This window comes from Pseudonaja textilis, chromosome 13 (assembly GCF_049901715.1).
Source record: "Pseudonaja textilis isolate UNSWEBS1 chromosome 13, rPseTex1.2, whole genome shotgun sequence".
NCBI classification, from domain to species: Eukaryota; Metazoa; Chordata; class Lepidosauria; order Squamata; family Elapidae; genus Pseudonaja; species Pseudonaja textilis.
Window position 1 is genome coordinate 21,392,266 of NC_142002.1, and position 14,904 is coordinate 21,407,169.

General features: G+C 54.6%; 1 protein-coding gene across 1 annotated transcript in view; it reads left to right on the forward strand.

Moving 5' to 3' along the window:
• PRTG (protogenin) overlaps positions 1-14,509 on the forward strand; it is a 31,830-nt gene extending 17,321 nt beyond the window's left edge. Inside the window, exons 10-20 of the mRNA XM_026709597.2 lie at positions 37-342; positions 890-1,078; positions 9,220-9,315; positions 9,679-9,865; positions 10,289-10,416; positions 10,550-10,720; positions 11,140-11,325; positions 11,470-11,590; positions 12,065-12,233; positions 13,168-13,272; positions 14,055-14,509. Of these exons, the coding sequence (XP_026565382.2) occupies positions 37-342; positions 890-1,078; positions 9,220-9,315; positions 9,679-9,865; positions 10,289-10,416; positions 10,550-10,720; positions 11,140-11,325; positions 11,470-11,590; positions 12,065-12,233; positions 13,168-13,272; positions 14,055-14,384 (1,988 nt within the window). The 3' untranslated portion in view covers positions 14,385-14,509. The remainder of the gene's footprint in view (positions 1-36; positions 343-889; positions 1,079-9,219; positions 9,316-9,678; positions 9,866-10,288; positions 10,417-10,549; positions 10,721-11,139; positions 11,326-11,469; positions 11,591-12,064; positions 12,234-13,167; positions 13,273-14,054) is intronic.
• Positions 14,510-14,904: the final 395 nt, after the last annotated feature.

Genomic DNA, 14,904 nt, shown 5'->3' on the forward strand with positions numbered 1-14,904 from the left:
CTGACTCGGTCTTCCATCTTTCCTCCTCCTCCTTAGTCCCGCTGAGGGCTCCTGAGCTCAGCCTGACCAGCAGAACCCCTTCTGACGTCCTCATCTCTTGGCTGCCCATCCCGGTCAAGTACCGTCGCGGGGAGGTGGTGGCTTTCCGCCTCTCCTTCCGTCTCAGCACAGAGAGCAGCATCCAGGGGCTGGAGCTCCCAGGCACCACCTATCAGCACCTGCTCCGGGGGCTGAAGCCCGACAGCATCTACTTGGTTCGCATTTCTGCTGCCACAAAAGTCGGCTGGGGCGAGGCCTCTCTGTGGACATCCCATCGCACCCCAAAAGCCAGCAGTGTCAAAGGTGCCCCCTCTTTTTCCTCCAAACGAGTAGCGGAGCTATTCTGCCTAGATAGAGCTCTCCCCCACCTGAGGAAGAGTCAGGGGTTGGTTTGGAAGGTCACAGGCGTTGTCCAGTTGGGTGTAGACTGGGGGCTTTAGATGGGATGCTCCCCAGCACTGTGGCTCTTCCTTCCTTAATGACTTTGTTTGTAACAAGCAAAAAAACAAATAAAGCCAGAGGAAAAGGGAGGTTACAGGGAGAAAACGCGGCTGCTAAGATTGACGGAGAGTCCAGGGTGACTTGGCTTTCTTCTCTAGCCTTGGGGCCAGAATGTGGTGGGACCGTTTGTTTTTTGGTGATCTATGAGATGGTCAGCCATATAATTTCAGCCAATCAATCAACATGTCTAATTTTGGCAGGATTGCCTCCCATGCCCTTTATCAAATCAAAGGGTGGCAAACCACAAAAGTGGCCGAAGTTGACAGGCTGTAAGACTGGCTATCAAATCAAGGTGTAAGTTCTCCCCTGATGCTCTTAAGTAGACCCTCTCGTATCCATTCTTTCCCAGCACCAAAGTCTCCCGAATTACGCCTCGAACCCCTGAACTGCACAACAATCGCCGTGAAGTGGCAGCAAGAGCTTGCAGACATGGCTGCCATCCAAGGCTACAAGCTGTACTATAAGGAAGAAGGCCAGCAAGAGAGTGGGCCAATTCTGCTCAGGGACAGGGATTCCTCCTACACCATCGGCGGCCTGGGTGAGCAGGACCTGATGACCCTCTTGGCTCAGGGGCAGGTTTTCCTTTACCGCCATCGGGGGCAACAGAGAACAAGAAGGGTGGTCCGGGAAGGTAGGTTGTAGCCCTCACGAGGTAGCCCAGACAGGGCCCAACTTATTCGTGGGGATCGAGGGACCAGGGAGGAGGCCATGGTTGCTGCTAATGCTGGAATATTGTTGGTGTTGAAAAGGAAAAGAGGCAGCCGAATGCTCAGAGGATTGTGGCTAAGCTAAGTTAACGCTGCAGGTTGTCCACTGGCTAGAAGCAGCCAAACCATCTGTCTGGCGAGGGCGTCTGACTGGGCTGAGCCTGACCAGGAGGCATATTAGAAATGTGCTGAGCATCTCCATGGACAAGCGAGAGCGGGGTGGGATGGCAGAATCCCAATCAAGCTTGTGTCAAGCTTCCACTGGCAACATCCATTGCAGAGATGGTGCTCAGTTGGGCTCCCAGACATTCGGGTGGGAGCTTTTGAGGGGGGATTATGGGCATCGGATAGCCTCCTTGGCACAGTCCACAGTCATTTTTCAGGTTCTCCTGTCAAGCTGGCACCTGCAGAGTAGCTGCCGCTGAAGAACAGCCCTTTCCTCACCCTCCTTGCCCCAGGAAGGCTGCCTCCCCACCTGCCTTGGCTGCCCTGAAGATCCAAGGGCAGGACTACCCGCTTCCTTTTCTGGCAGGCTCTTTGTCCTTGGAAGCTGAGGCTTTTGCCTAGACACCCATGTCCCCCTGAGGCTCTGCCTGCTTCATGTCCCCTGTTTATTTTTGAATGTTCCGCATTACGTGCTTGAATTCTGGGCTGCCCCCTTACAAACAAACAACTCAGCTCCCCTGGTGATTGTGCCAAAAGTCCCAGATGCTAATTATGATTGTGGTTCTTTGAACTCATATTGCTTTCTATATTATTGCTTGGAACCTGGGCTGGTATCTTAGCCACTCTTCATTTGATCCTTCTGACATTTTCCTGGCATTGAAGTTCCCTGAGGGGGCCTTTGCAGATTTCTTTTGTTTGAGGAATAAACATAGACTTTCTTGCTTTGTGGAAGATCCTAGCCCTGCAGGAAAGGGTGGAAAGAAGGGAGATTAAAGAGGACTACAAGAACCAGGCTTATGGGTGGCCTTGTGTCCTCTTCCCTGCGCCTGGCTGGGCGAGGCTATGCTTGGGAATTGAAAGGTTCTAGTGTGTTTGGGAGAGGAAAGATGTGATTTCAGCAGGTGATAAACGCCTCGTGGAGATGGCTTTCCCAGGGGGCTTCTGCTGACCTCCCACCCTCAGAGTATCTTCTGGGGGAGCGGGGTGAAGAGGAAAGTTTATTTGACTCGGAGGCATGACCAAGGAGCCACCCTGGGAAAGCCTTGCCACTGGGAAAGCCCACGGCTTCTGCAGAAGTCTGACGTTGGGTCAGTCCTGATGCTTCAGTTGCATAGGCTCCGTTTGCCTCGGGTTACGAAGGCTCCACTCCCTCCACAAGTTGACTCAGCTGGCCATGAGTCCGTTCCCAGGGGCCTCTGTTGAAGAATCCTTTCCACCACATCCTCCGCCGCCTTCCTATAACTTCCCTGGCTCTGCTGCCAGGTCCCTCACGATTGTTCTCTTAAGCTTGGTGCTAACTAGTGAAAAAAGAGAGGAGCCTTGAGGCCTGTAGCAGGGAACCACCTCCAGATGGCAAGAAAGCCACTTCTAGGACCCCTGATGGAGGTTGAGGTTCTGGACTCCCAAGAGGAAGGACAATCTCTGCCATTTTTTTAAAAATGAAAATTCTAAGGCTGAAAGCGGAGTTGCCAAGTGGAAGGTCGCCTCAGTCCTTATGGGAATTCCCTGGATGAGGCAGTTTAGCCAGGAGGCCAAAGGACAGTCTTAAGAGCCGTCTAACTCTGAAATTGGAGGGCAAGTCTAATGTGTCAGTAGCCGCCAGTAGCCAAATCAACTCTCCTTCCCCGGCCACGCAGCCTAGGGGAAGGTGGGCTGTCTCTAGGGGCTGAGCAGTTTGTGTCCCAATTCTGCCAAGGAGATGCTGGCCCATGAAAAGCAAAGGCTTGGCAAGCGGTGAGTCTGGAGGATCTGCCTGATTGTGGCTGTAGGTCATTGGAGGTATCACCCAAGGCAAGCCGTTGACCACCCAAGGTGGGATGGTGGTTCTGGAACAGAGCATTCCCCTGTGGTGTGAAATAAGATGTTTTCCCTTCAGTTTCTGCCCGAGGAGAGAAGGTGTGTACTCTGTATATTCTCCTGGTGAATATTCCATCTTGAATTAATCTCAGGAAATATCTGAAATGAAAGGCGTTTAAAGGATATGGAAGAGACATAAGGTGATCCATCCATCTCCCTTCTCTGCTCTGGGCCTTTTCGTCTCAGGAAAACACAGACACAACCAAAGGGTGGCCTTGTTTTTATTAAGAGACGTCACTGGGAATCAGGAGGTGTGACCCAGCTGGAGTTGCAGGAAATCCATGTTTGTTCTGGACCTCTATGCCCAGAGCTGCTTCTGGAGACCCTCGGACAACCTGCTGTCTTCTGTAATTTTCTCACTCTACAAGCTATGCTACAACTGACAGTCGTGCCAGCTGAGATGATGGCGTTTTCACTCTCTTCCATGGGAGGGAAGAGTTTTTGAAGACCCCGAAGGCTTTACGGGAAGAACGCGTGAGCTTCCCCTTCTGTGCAAGAGTCTTGCCTTGCATTAGGCTCGACAAACTACTCCTGGTGAAAAGATTGCCTCAGGCCCTTATTGTACTTCGAAGGCATCGTAGCCTCCGGCAGTCAGCAAGGGAAGGTGGCAGCATCTGGGGGAGTCAGAGAGGGTGAAGCAGGTGGGCTCCGCCTTTGGCTCCTCAAGAATCAGCAGCCCTAAAGAGCTCCACAGCCAATCGCATGCCACAGCATGGATCATCATCAGGCTGTCTGAAATTCAAACCATTTGGGGTTGGCTAAAGTGGTTCCTGCCTCTTAATTAAAAGATTGATGTGCAGGTCAAGCTTAACAAGAATTTTGCTGCCATGTGCCTTCTAAGGCAGATGTGCTCACCATGAGTGTGTCATGGAAAATGTGGCCCAATTGTTTTTAGGACTGATTTGCCTCCTTTCTTGAGGTGTGGCTGGAAGCAGAGCTAAAGGTCCCTCAAGGCTTTGTCCATCTATCTATGTGGGGGCCCTTTGCGAGGGTGGGAGCTCTTCCATCCTGAGGATGTTTGTGCTTTTATTCTGACATTTTTCCACTGTTTTCACTCCTGGGAGAAAACACGAATGTAATTCTCCTTTCTCTGTGAAGAATCTTTAGAATGCAGTTGTACATACTTGTTCTTGGGTGTTTACAATTTGGGAATTACACTATATTTCCTTGAGATAAACCCTGCTCTTTTCAATCCCAACTGAAAAAGCAGAGGCTTTTGAAGAGACCGAAAGCCTGAGGAAATGAAGTCAACATTCTCCATTGATCATTTGGGGGATCAATCAACCCACCAGCCCAGATGCTCCTCTGGTGAGGTCACTAAAGGTCTGGCCAAGTCGGATGAGAGGGAGAGCTTGTTAAGTGCCATTAGCACATGAAAGGGGTTCCGGAGTTAGAAGACCTGGGTTGGTGGATGCCTGTTCTGTCTGCCTGTGTCTAAAACCAAAAAGGACCATTTGAACATGGATTAAAAGCTTTAGTGGTCTTTGCTCATAGGTTTTGTTGCCATCCAGAGCTTAAGATTTTGAAAAGGGGGTTCATACAAATTCAAGGACTGTAGAGAGATTTTCTGCTTTAGGCAAGAGTTGATAGACCCAGCAAAGGATCCTTTGGCCTCAGAACGAAAAGAATCTCACTTCCCACCAGGATCCCCTTCCCTTCCTGGGTGGAACTGGAGATTCCAAGCTCTTCTATACAGCCCTCCTAACTCTCTGCAAACATGGGCCTGGTAGTCTTAGCACATCTGGAGATGCTGAGTTGGGAAAGGCGCCCTTGAGATTGGCCAGGCAAGTGAGGGAGCTATGTGGGAAAGGGATCTTGCGCAGATGGAATGGAATAGAATAGAGAATAGAGAATAGAATAGAATAGAATAGAATAGAATAGAATAGAATAGAATAGAATAGAATAGAATAGAATAGAATAGAATTCTTTATTGGCCAAATGTGATTGGACACACAAGGAATTTGTCTTGGTGTAAATACTCTCAGTATACATAAAAGCAAAGATACATTCACCAGGAGTCGAGAATCTTGCACAGATAATGGTCTTCTTCTCTGGGCACTTCTTGAGGATATTTGACCAGCGGGCATTGAGCCACCCCGAGTCACACAGGGCAAGGACTATGGATGTGGCTTTTATTTTGCCTCTCCAGAGGACCCAGCACAACCCACAGAGTTAGTTTTAATGGCAGAACTATTATTATTATTATTAGTAGTAGTAGTAGTAGTATTTAGGTGGTAGGTGGTTACTATTAGCTGATGATTAGAGCATTGTGAATGGACTCTCTTTGTCCTGCAATTGGCTGCACCGCCGATGTGGGACGTTTCTTGGTTTGTCTAGAAAGCTTTTAGAGGAAGGGCTTGGTCTGCAGACAAAAGAGTTGTGGGATTATCTGGCCTCTTTCCTTTTCTGTTCCCCCACACCCTTGTGTTCCCCTGGTGTGTGTGTGTGTGTGTGTGTGTGTGTGTGTGTGTGTGTGTGTGTGTGTGTGCTGCACACTTCTTGCCTTCTCCTTTCAATGACAGTTTGCAGAGCTCACCTGAACCTCTGTGCTTTGCAGGAATCCCCCACCCCAGTGCTGGTTTATGCAGCTGGGTGTTGAAACAAGGGCTTCCGTTTTAGTGGGCAGCCAGTGAGGGCTGTTCCCCCTCCTGTGGGGCCCTTCCTGGGAGATGGTTAGAGGTGGGCAACACAGCAGATTCTTAGCTGTATGTAGCCTCAGGCATTCTGGAACTGTTTTGGGGTCACTTTCCTATATTTCTATATAGTTATTGCAACTAAGCTGCGAAAATGGTCAGCCTTCCCCTCCTCCACCAGGTGCTTTAAGATGACCGTGCCCCCTCCGGTCAGCCTGGGGGGCTGGTGCTCCTTCCCCCTGTCCCACTCCTCTCACTGTGTAATTTCATCTGAATGGTGTTGGGAGAGGTGAGCTGTAGGAGGCCCTGGTCTCATCTTACAAAGCGGGGGATGAACACCAACAAAAGGGAGGAAGGGGCCGTGGCAGAGCAGGGGAGGGGAGGCGGACGTGAGGCCCAGGCTGCTTTGGGGAAGTCTGGCTTGTCTCTTTTCTTCTCCTCCTCCTCCTCCTCCAGCCTCTAAGGAGGCTTGGGGTTGTGCGCTACTTTTCTTCAGTGTTCACCCAAGCTGATCCCCATGGTGGGAACTTCCAATTCTCTGGAGCTGCTGGGCACTGGAGGAGGGGCAGTCTAGCATTTCCCAGTTTGGACATCCTATCAAACTGGTTTGCTGAAATAACTGTTGGCTAGCCTGCTACAGGCCATGATTTCGCCTCTCGGGGCATGTTGGGCATTTGAGGGCAGCCAGAAGGACTCCGTGCTGCTTTGTTTAGTGTTTCTGTACCACCCATTTCACAAGTGTAACACAATCAATTTCCTAGGGAAAGTGCTCACCAGATCAGAGTGATCTCTGGAAGGGGGGAGGCTCTCTTCTGTTCAGCACATTTTTATTGTTGTGGGACTGAAAGCCATCCTTCCCATGGGGAGCATTTGATCCAGGGAAGATGGAGGCACTGTCGTGCCCCTGTGCGAATCTGATTCGGAGGGGGAGGCTGAGCAGCTGACAGGGAGCGGGAGTGTGGCTCCAGTGGCTGTGGAGGAAACTGGGGAAGGGCAAAGGCCAGCTGGGCGGAGCAGGAGAGAGGTAGAGCAAGGGAGACGGGGTGTGGCGTGGTGGGGACCAGAGCCTCCCTTCTGCTTTTGGGAGACAAGAGGAACCTCTTTGCATGGGCGGAGCATCGGTTGGCCATCACACTGGAAGCTCTTGGCTGCCCAGAGTGAGGGACGCATTGCATGGCTAGGGCGCCCTGTGTGGCCAGGGCTGATCCCACCAAGGGGAACGAGGAGGCCCTCGGTTGCCCTGGCGTGAGAAGCAAAGCTTGGGGAAGGAAACCATGGCATTGGAGCCCAGAAACAGGGGCGCCCTTCTCTTCTGCCCCTTCCTGTGGAAGAACCCAGCCCAGCACGGGGAGGGAGGGGCAGCAGCAAGAATCCAGCCTTCCCTGGGCCAGATCCTATCCTCCTAGGAAGCTCAGAGATCGGTCCTGGAGGTGGGGAAGGCAGGCGAGGGAGGAGGCACTGCCAGCTCAGCGGGGGGGATGGGGGGGATCCTTTATGCTTTGTCATCTTATTTTACATCCGTCCATGTTCTCTCTGTGTGTGTCTGTAAAATGTCTTTTTCTGTTGGAGTCAGCAGTGCCTGCAGAGCTCTTCTCCCCTCCTGCCCCCCTCCGTAGCTGGACCCTGTTGGGGTGGGGTGGGTCCTGTTTTCCCTTCCCCCCCCCCCGCACCCCCTCGGAGAGTCAGGTTTCCCTCTGCCGGGCTGTTCCCACCCTTCCCCCTCCCCAGGCAACGGTTGCTGGGAGCAGGCTTGGGGGAGCCCCAGGACCCGGGTCAGAGGCCACGACCCAGATGTCAGAGCAGCCTGCCTGCCGGCCTCTCCTTGAATGATTATCTGGAGTTTATTGTGCGGTTGGAGGAGGGGATTGTCTTGGGGGCTCAACAATGGCTGACAGAAAGACAAAAGTCTAAAGTGGACATTGGGTGGGGGCCCCTGGGCCTCTTACCCTGAAAGGCTCAGCAGCTCTCAAATCCCAGCAAGAACGTTGGCCATTTTCCTTGGCTGAACTTTGTCATTTGTCCCAAAGACCGGCCGGGGGGCGGGGGGGCAGAAGCAGGGCTGCTCCTGAGGCTGATTCTTACCCAGGGACAAAAGGGTCTGGGCTGTCCTATGGAGCCCTGCGAATTTTGGCCCAGCCTCTTTGCTAACTGCCCTCACCCCCATGGGCATAGCTTTGACAATTGCCTTCCAATAGTTTTTAAAAAGATCCAGCTAATAAAACATGGCCTCCTGCCCATCCTTTGCAGAAGGAGGCAGAGACAGCAAAAGAACTGGAAAAGGGGAATGAAATCTCAGGCGGGAGGGGGGGAGGACCCCTCCCCGTCTCTGCACGGAGAAAACTCTGGTGGGCCTTGAATTGCCTCTTGCTGGACAGCCTAATCGGGCAGCAGCTCTGCAGTCCTTGCCCCATCTGACCTGCCTACCTCAAAGGGTTGCTTAGGTTGACCTCGGATTCCTCCTTTGTTTTATCTAGTCCTAACCTCTGGCCTCATTCCGGGCCTCTTTGGAGGCTCTCAGAACAGCAGCTGAAAGAAAGAGGGGGCTTTGGGGAGGGGGGTCTGGGGTGCTTCCCTTCAAAGGAAGAGTCTCTGAAGACACACACACACACACACCCCAGGCAAACGGTCTTGTTCCCCTGTTTCTACCAAGGGAGCCAAACTGGTGCTGAACAGAGACGCTCCTGCCTTGGTTGGCTGGACAGTCTTGATGGCCACGTTGTGCCACCCCTTCTTCAGAGCAGGGGAAGGGCCCCCTCTGGTGTCCTGCTGTGGGAAGAGGCTGGCTGGAGATTAGTAGATAGATGGGGGTGGGGGGTGGGGGGTGGGGAGGTGGACTCAGTTTCCTTGACAGCTTGCCCATAGCCCAGGGGTTCAGTGATGGGGCTTCTGAAGGAGGGGTGGTAACCGCAGGGCTGTGGAGCATCAAAGCTCCACCTCTTGTAAGGCTGCAGCTAAGTCCTCCTGGTTAGGAGATTCAGGGGAGGGAGAGTTTGGGCCCTCAGCTATGTTCCAGGGGGTGGGAACATCCGGCTCCCTCCCAGTTGGGTGGATGCATTGCTGTAGCTTGTGCGGTCCTCGTGCAGGGCCTCTGGAGCAGCCAGACATGATCAAGAGCAGGAATGAGTCCAAGGGGCAAATTTGGGGCTGTGGCTGGAGGAAGGGGGGGGGGGGGGAGGACTCTCTAATCAGGCCATGCCGGCTGCAATTCTGGGGTGCCAAGAGCACCAGGTGGGAGGAGGCCACGCTGGACGCTGGCTGAGGATCAGGATGTGGCTGGGTCCCGCTGTGTTAAGCAACTGTTCTCCAACCTTGTCCAGACCCCAGGAGGAAGTACCACGTCAGGCTGCTGGCCTACAACAGCCTGGAGGAAGGCTACGAGGCAGACCAGACTGTCAGCACCCCCGGCTGCGTGTGTGAGTCTCCCGCTTGTTTTTCTGCTGTAATTGTGGCACGTCCAGAAGCTCTTTGAATTATGTGAATAATGTAAAGTCCCCGAAAAGGACAATGTGGGTTCAGAACAATGGAGGTTGGTTTGAAGCTTTTCCCTCCTGATCCTTAGCTCCAAGTCCCTGGTATAATTTACAGGGGCCTAAAGAAAAGGCAGTTGGGGGGAGGAAAGCCATTTATGGCAGGGGGTCTTGGCTGCTTAGAGCCGGAGAAAGTGCCGCTTGACTTGAGGTCCTCTTGGCCGATTAGACTTCTGATGCTAGGCCTTCGGTCACTGTTGCCCCTCAAAAGCGGTTCCCTCACGCTTAGGCCGCCTCCTCTCTTTGCAGCTGTTCGGGACCGCCTGGTGCCACCCCCTCCACCCCCCCACCATCTTTACGCCAAGGCAAACTCTTCCTCCTCGGTCTTCTTGCACTGGGGCCGGCCGGCCTTCACGTCAGCCCAGGCCATCAACTACACTCTCCGCTGTCACCCTGTGGGGCTGCAGAATGCTTCTTTGGTGCTCTACCTTCAAACGTACGTGGCCTTCTTCACCTGCTCCACCTGCTCCCCTGGGAGGCCAGGACCTCTCCCATCCACACAAGGCAGAATCGGCCTTTGCGGTGGCTCCTGCACTAGGCAGGCCTTTTCCGTGTCTGCTTTTGAGGCCTGGGGGCTGGCTGTTTTTCTCCTGGTGATCCTGTATTGAAGTTGGAAGATCTCCTGCTTGGCCTTCTCTCAGTGGGGAGACTGGAATCGGGCCAAGGCCTTTTGTGGGGATTGGAGGCTTTGTGCGAGGGAAGTGCCGCCGGCCAGGCCCTACCGCCTCAATCCAGGCAGAGAGGCAACCCTGGGTCCTGACTGGGAAGAAGGGCGAGTCCAGTGCTGCCTCCTCTCTGCTGCAGGGGTTGCAAAAGGCAGCAGGCAGGGATCTCCTGCTAACCGGTTCCTTCTGTCCAGGTCAGAGACTCACCTGATGGTCCAAGGACTGGAGCCAAACACCAAGTACGAGTTTGCCGTTCGGCTGCATGTGGATCAGCTCTCCAGCCCATGGAGTCCAGTGCTTTACCACACCACCCTCCCCGAAGGTGAGGAGGAGACGGCTGCCTGGTGCTCATTGACTGAGAATCTACTTCCGCCCCTGGGGAGCCTCTCGGACTCCACCAGGCGAGGCCTCTGGAGCTCCAGAGGCCTCCACTGACAGCCTACTTGTGCCCACAGCCCCAGCTGGTCCACCCCTGGAAGTGAAGGCAACACTGATTGAGGAAGACACAGCCTTGGTCTCCTGGAAGCCACCAGCTGGCATCAGAACCCTTGTCTCCCGTTACACCATTCTGTACACCTCCAGGAAAGCTTGGGTCGCGGGCGAGTGGCATGTCCTGCATCGGGAAGGTGAGTGGGAGCCTGCAGGCTCTGGGTGCCAAGATTGGTGCCCTTCCACTTTCCCCCAACCTGTGTTGCCCTGGAGGCAGCAACCCTGATCTGCTGGGCCAGTGGCTTCAAGGGATGATCTGAAGCACAAGGAAAACCTTGGCATTTGTTTGCAGAGCTTGCAAGGCCCTCCTCCTAAGAGGAGTCAGGCTGTGCTAATAAGGGTGGTTTAGCTGCCACTCCGTAACGTGATGTCATCTTGGCCAGTCATAGATCTCACAGGGAGGCCGCAAGATGCAAAATCTCAGGAAGAGCCTCAGGAGCAGAATTGGGCGGGGTGGTGGTGGTGGTGGTGGTGCCAGGCAACAGGCAGTTTGACCCTGGCTATCCAAGGAGACGGAAAGGGTTGGCGCCTCCTCTTCTCTCTTCCCTCCCTGCAGGAACAATCACCATGGCTTTACTAGAGAACCTCAGGGTGGGAAGTGTCTACCTCATCAAACTTGCTGCGTCCAACGAAGTGGGCGAAGGGCCTTTTTCTAGCGCTGTGGAACTTGCGGTCCTGCCAAAGGAGCCCTCGGAGGCAAACCCAAGACCCAAACGCCTGGATTCCGCAGAGGCTGGCACAAGTGAGCCCCTGGCCCAGCCTGCATGCATCGCACAGACCCTCTGCTCCCTGGCTACCAGGGCCCTCCTCTCTCTGGGGTGGGCTTTCTTGCGGTGGGTGTCCCACCGAGGCCCCTGGGATAGAAAGGCCTGTTTCCTTGTTGCAGCTCGTTCTGGCTCTTACCAGTTGGACCAGAGGTCAATGACGGGCATCATTGCAGGTGTCTCCATTGCCCTGGTGTGCATCTTAGTCTGCATCCTTATCCTGATCTACCGTGGCAAAGCAAGGTAAATTTGTTGCACTTGTGTGGGTGAAAGGCTGGGTGGGGCCCACCTTGCCAAGGTGGGGTGTGCAGGTGCATCAGAGTCTGTACGGAGACCAGTAGCGAATCCTTACTGGTAGAAGCTCAGGTTGTGATCGCCTGGCCTCAGGGACAAAGTGACCAAGTGGCTCCTGGCCAGGCTTTTGCTTGGCTGACCACCAAAGGAGGCTGCTTGTGCTCCTGTTCTGTCTCATAACACCCTGCCGCCATTAACTTTGTACGTTCCCAAGGAGCGGCGGATGGAGGAGGCCAAGGTTAGAGGCGCCATTGCAATATTGGGGGGCGGGGCGGATTCTTGCCTCTTTCTTCCTGCCCCTCCGCCCATTATCAGCCTTCCCCTGCCCTCTTCCTTCAGAATGGGGTTGCTGTGGGTTGGTGCTTATCAACGGCCAGCCTTCAGCTAGAAGGGCAGTTTAACCACTGGTTTCCTCTTGCCCAGGAAAGCAACCCCTTCCAAAAGCAGCCAGCCCAGCCCTGACCCGCTCCCTCGCAGTGGCAGCCACTCTTCCACAAGGAACCATGGGGGAGCCAAAACTCTGCAAAGCCTGGCAGAGAATGAGCAATCGCTCTTGCCCAGGATTACAGGGGGCAGCTTTCTGGATGCCAAGGTACCAAGGATACGTTTGCTTGCTTTTCTGGCTCGGTTGCCATTCTCGAGGTGGTTTATAGCAAACCAACTAGCTGGCCCCATTGCAGAATCCAAGGAGGGAAGATCTGGGAGAGATCTCAGGGACAAGCCATTGCAGGGTCTGGAGCCCCAACACCCTGCCTGTGAGCTTGACCACCAAGGAGAAGGCCCCTCTGGGGGCTCTTCAAAGGGAGTGAGCAGGCTGCCTCAAGTGGAGGGGCCCTGGAACTACATTTCCCAGGGCTTTGGGGGAAGGAAATAAACGCTGGGCCCTGAGTAGGAGTTTGTCTCTTGATAGGAGATCCAGTCAGTGTGACTTTCCAGTCCAGCTCTGTATACAGCAAGTTTTATTCATGCATGGTTGTAAATAGGAATACCCTTCCACGTGGGATATCCCGGTCCAATCTCCCCAGCTTTCTAAGATCTTGAGGAAGGATCCTCATGCGGGACAGCAGCCAAATCCTTCAGGGGTCATCGTCTAGGAATACACTGACAGGCTGCTAAAGCTGCTGCTTTTGCCTTTGGCTCTGCCCTCACTTGTGCCGCATTTGGTGGTTTACCTGCATTTTTTAATACCAGAGCAACAGGTGGAATAAATATCCAAGAAATACCCTCGGCCTCACAGAAGGACTGTGGCTATCTCTTCCCTCCCTGGTCTGGGGGACAGTTCCAAGGGCCTTTCTGTCTCTGGCAGGAACTCAGGCTGACTGGCCAAGGGGACTGGCATTAGGGGGATTGGCAGGTGGGCTCTGTCCCAGGTGTGAGTCCCCGAATGTGCAGCAGGGGCCGGGCCAGGGAGAGGACTCAGAGTGCTGGCTCTTGGGGAGTGGATCTGGGAGCCAGTCTACCGGCAGGCCGGCGTTGGGCCCTTCTCCTTTTCCCTGCGGGTAACGGAAGACTCTCCCCCCCTTCAGGGTGGAACTGACCTTGTTATAAACCGCTTTGGTCCAGTCATGCAAAAGAGACCCCAGAAGAAACGGCTCTTCCTGCGTGGCTCTTGGAAGGAGAAAGCAGAGGAGGTGAGAGCTGCAGCTCCCTTCACCAGGGCAGCAGAAGGTCCACCTCCTGGGGAGATCATGGCCTCTGCTGTGGCCCAGGGCCTCCCTCTACTCTTTGCTGGCTCCTCTCCTGATACACTAAGTGCCTGGGAAAGGGGAGGGGGCTCCTGCATGTCCTTCTCCAGATGCGGCAACCGCCCAAAAATATCCATCTGGCAGAGATCTCACCTCCCTCTGAATTTAGCTATCGCCCTGGACATTCACCCCTCCCTCAGCCTGGCAATACCTGGGTAAGAAGTCCATTGTGAGGTTGCCCCTAGGCTGCCCCTGCGCATGACGTTTGTGCTCCTGGACTGCTTATCAAGCAATGGGGAGGCCCTTGGAGGCATCCTGTGAGCCCAGTAGGCTTTGCCAGAGCAGAGGGCAGGGCAGGCCCCTGAGAAGTTGGAACTGGCTTGGCAAGGGACCTTTAAGGCACCTGGGCTTGTGCTGGGACAGGCCACTCCAGCTGGCATCCCGGGGCTCTCTGCACCCTCAGCAACGCTGCCAGAACTTCCTTCTTTGACTTCTCCTGCTTCTTTGGAGAAATCTTATTCGCTTCAGCTCCTCCGTCACAGGTGCCGGTAATGTGCAAGAACCAGTCCCTGCCCAGCAAGGCCAGGTGTCTCAGCAGGCCAGCCCACGAATAGCCGGGCCCTTCCTCCCAAGGCGCTACTTGCTAGTGAGGCAGGTTCCATTCACAAAGCTGAACTCCACGCTCAGTGGGAGTGGCGTCAACCAACCAGCTCTTGTTCTTCCCGCAGGCCCCGAGGCAGCTGGCCTCGGCAGCCTTCCTGTGCCGGTCGAGGGCAGCCATGCTGGTTGGCGAAGAGCAGCAGCCAAGTACCCAAAGGATCTGCAGCCTGGGAACCGACACAGAGCATTCAGCCCATAGCCAAGGCAGCCACGAGACGGGGGATTCGGGAAGGTTCTCCCACGCGTCCAACGAGGAACTGCACCCCCATCCCGGCCTTGGTGCTTCAGATTCCTTCCCAGGCAGCGACTCACACTTGGCAGCCAGCTGTCCTGTCCCTAGGCCTCTCCAGCCACCGGTGACTGGCAGTAGCAATGGGACATCATGCAGGGAGCCATGAACTGGGGGGGTCAAGGTTTCCGTGGGATGCCCGAGAACCCTCAGGCAGCCCGTGTTTCCACCGCCTCCTTGTGTTTTCTTTCCCTCCTGAATGTCCAGTGCGCAAAAATGCGGAAGGAGAGCAGGGCAGCCCTCCTCCCTGTCACTGGAGCAAAGGTGCCCCCTTTGCTTGAGCATCTACCTCAGCTTACCAAGGCAGACGCCAAAGGAAGCAACCCCACTACCTCATTTGCTCGTGGCTGAAAGTCCGGTGATCCCTTCCTGGCAGCCCCGAGTCCTTTCCCTGAATGTATGGAGAGTGAGCCAAGGTGTTGTGTTGGGAAGCAGAGGGGGCTGCCCCATTGGCCTCGGGCACAACGATCCCCAAAGGTGGTCTCTCCAGGGGCCGGCAGGGCAGAGGCTGCGGGTAGCTCTGGGGCCCCAGGGTCCCACCTGCCTTGTCAGTGCCTTCCTCTGGAGACCACAGCTGGGGAGATGGGAGGGGTGGGCTTTCCGCCTCTGCTGTGCTCCCTTGGCCAGAT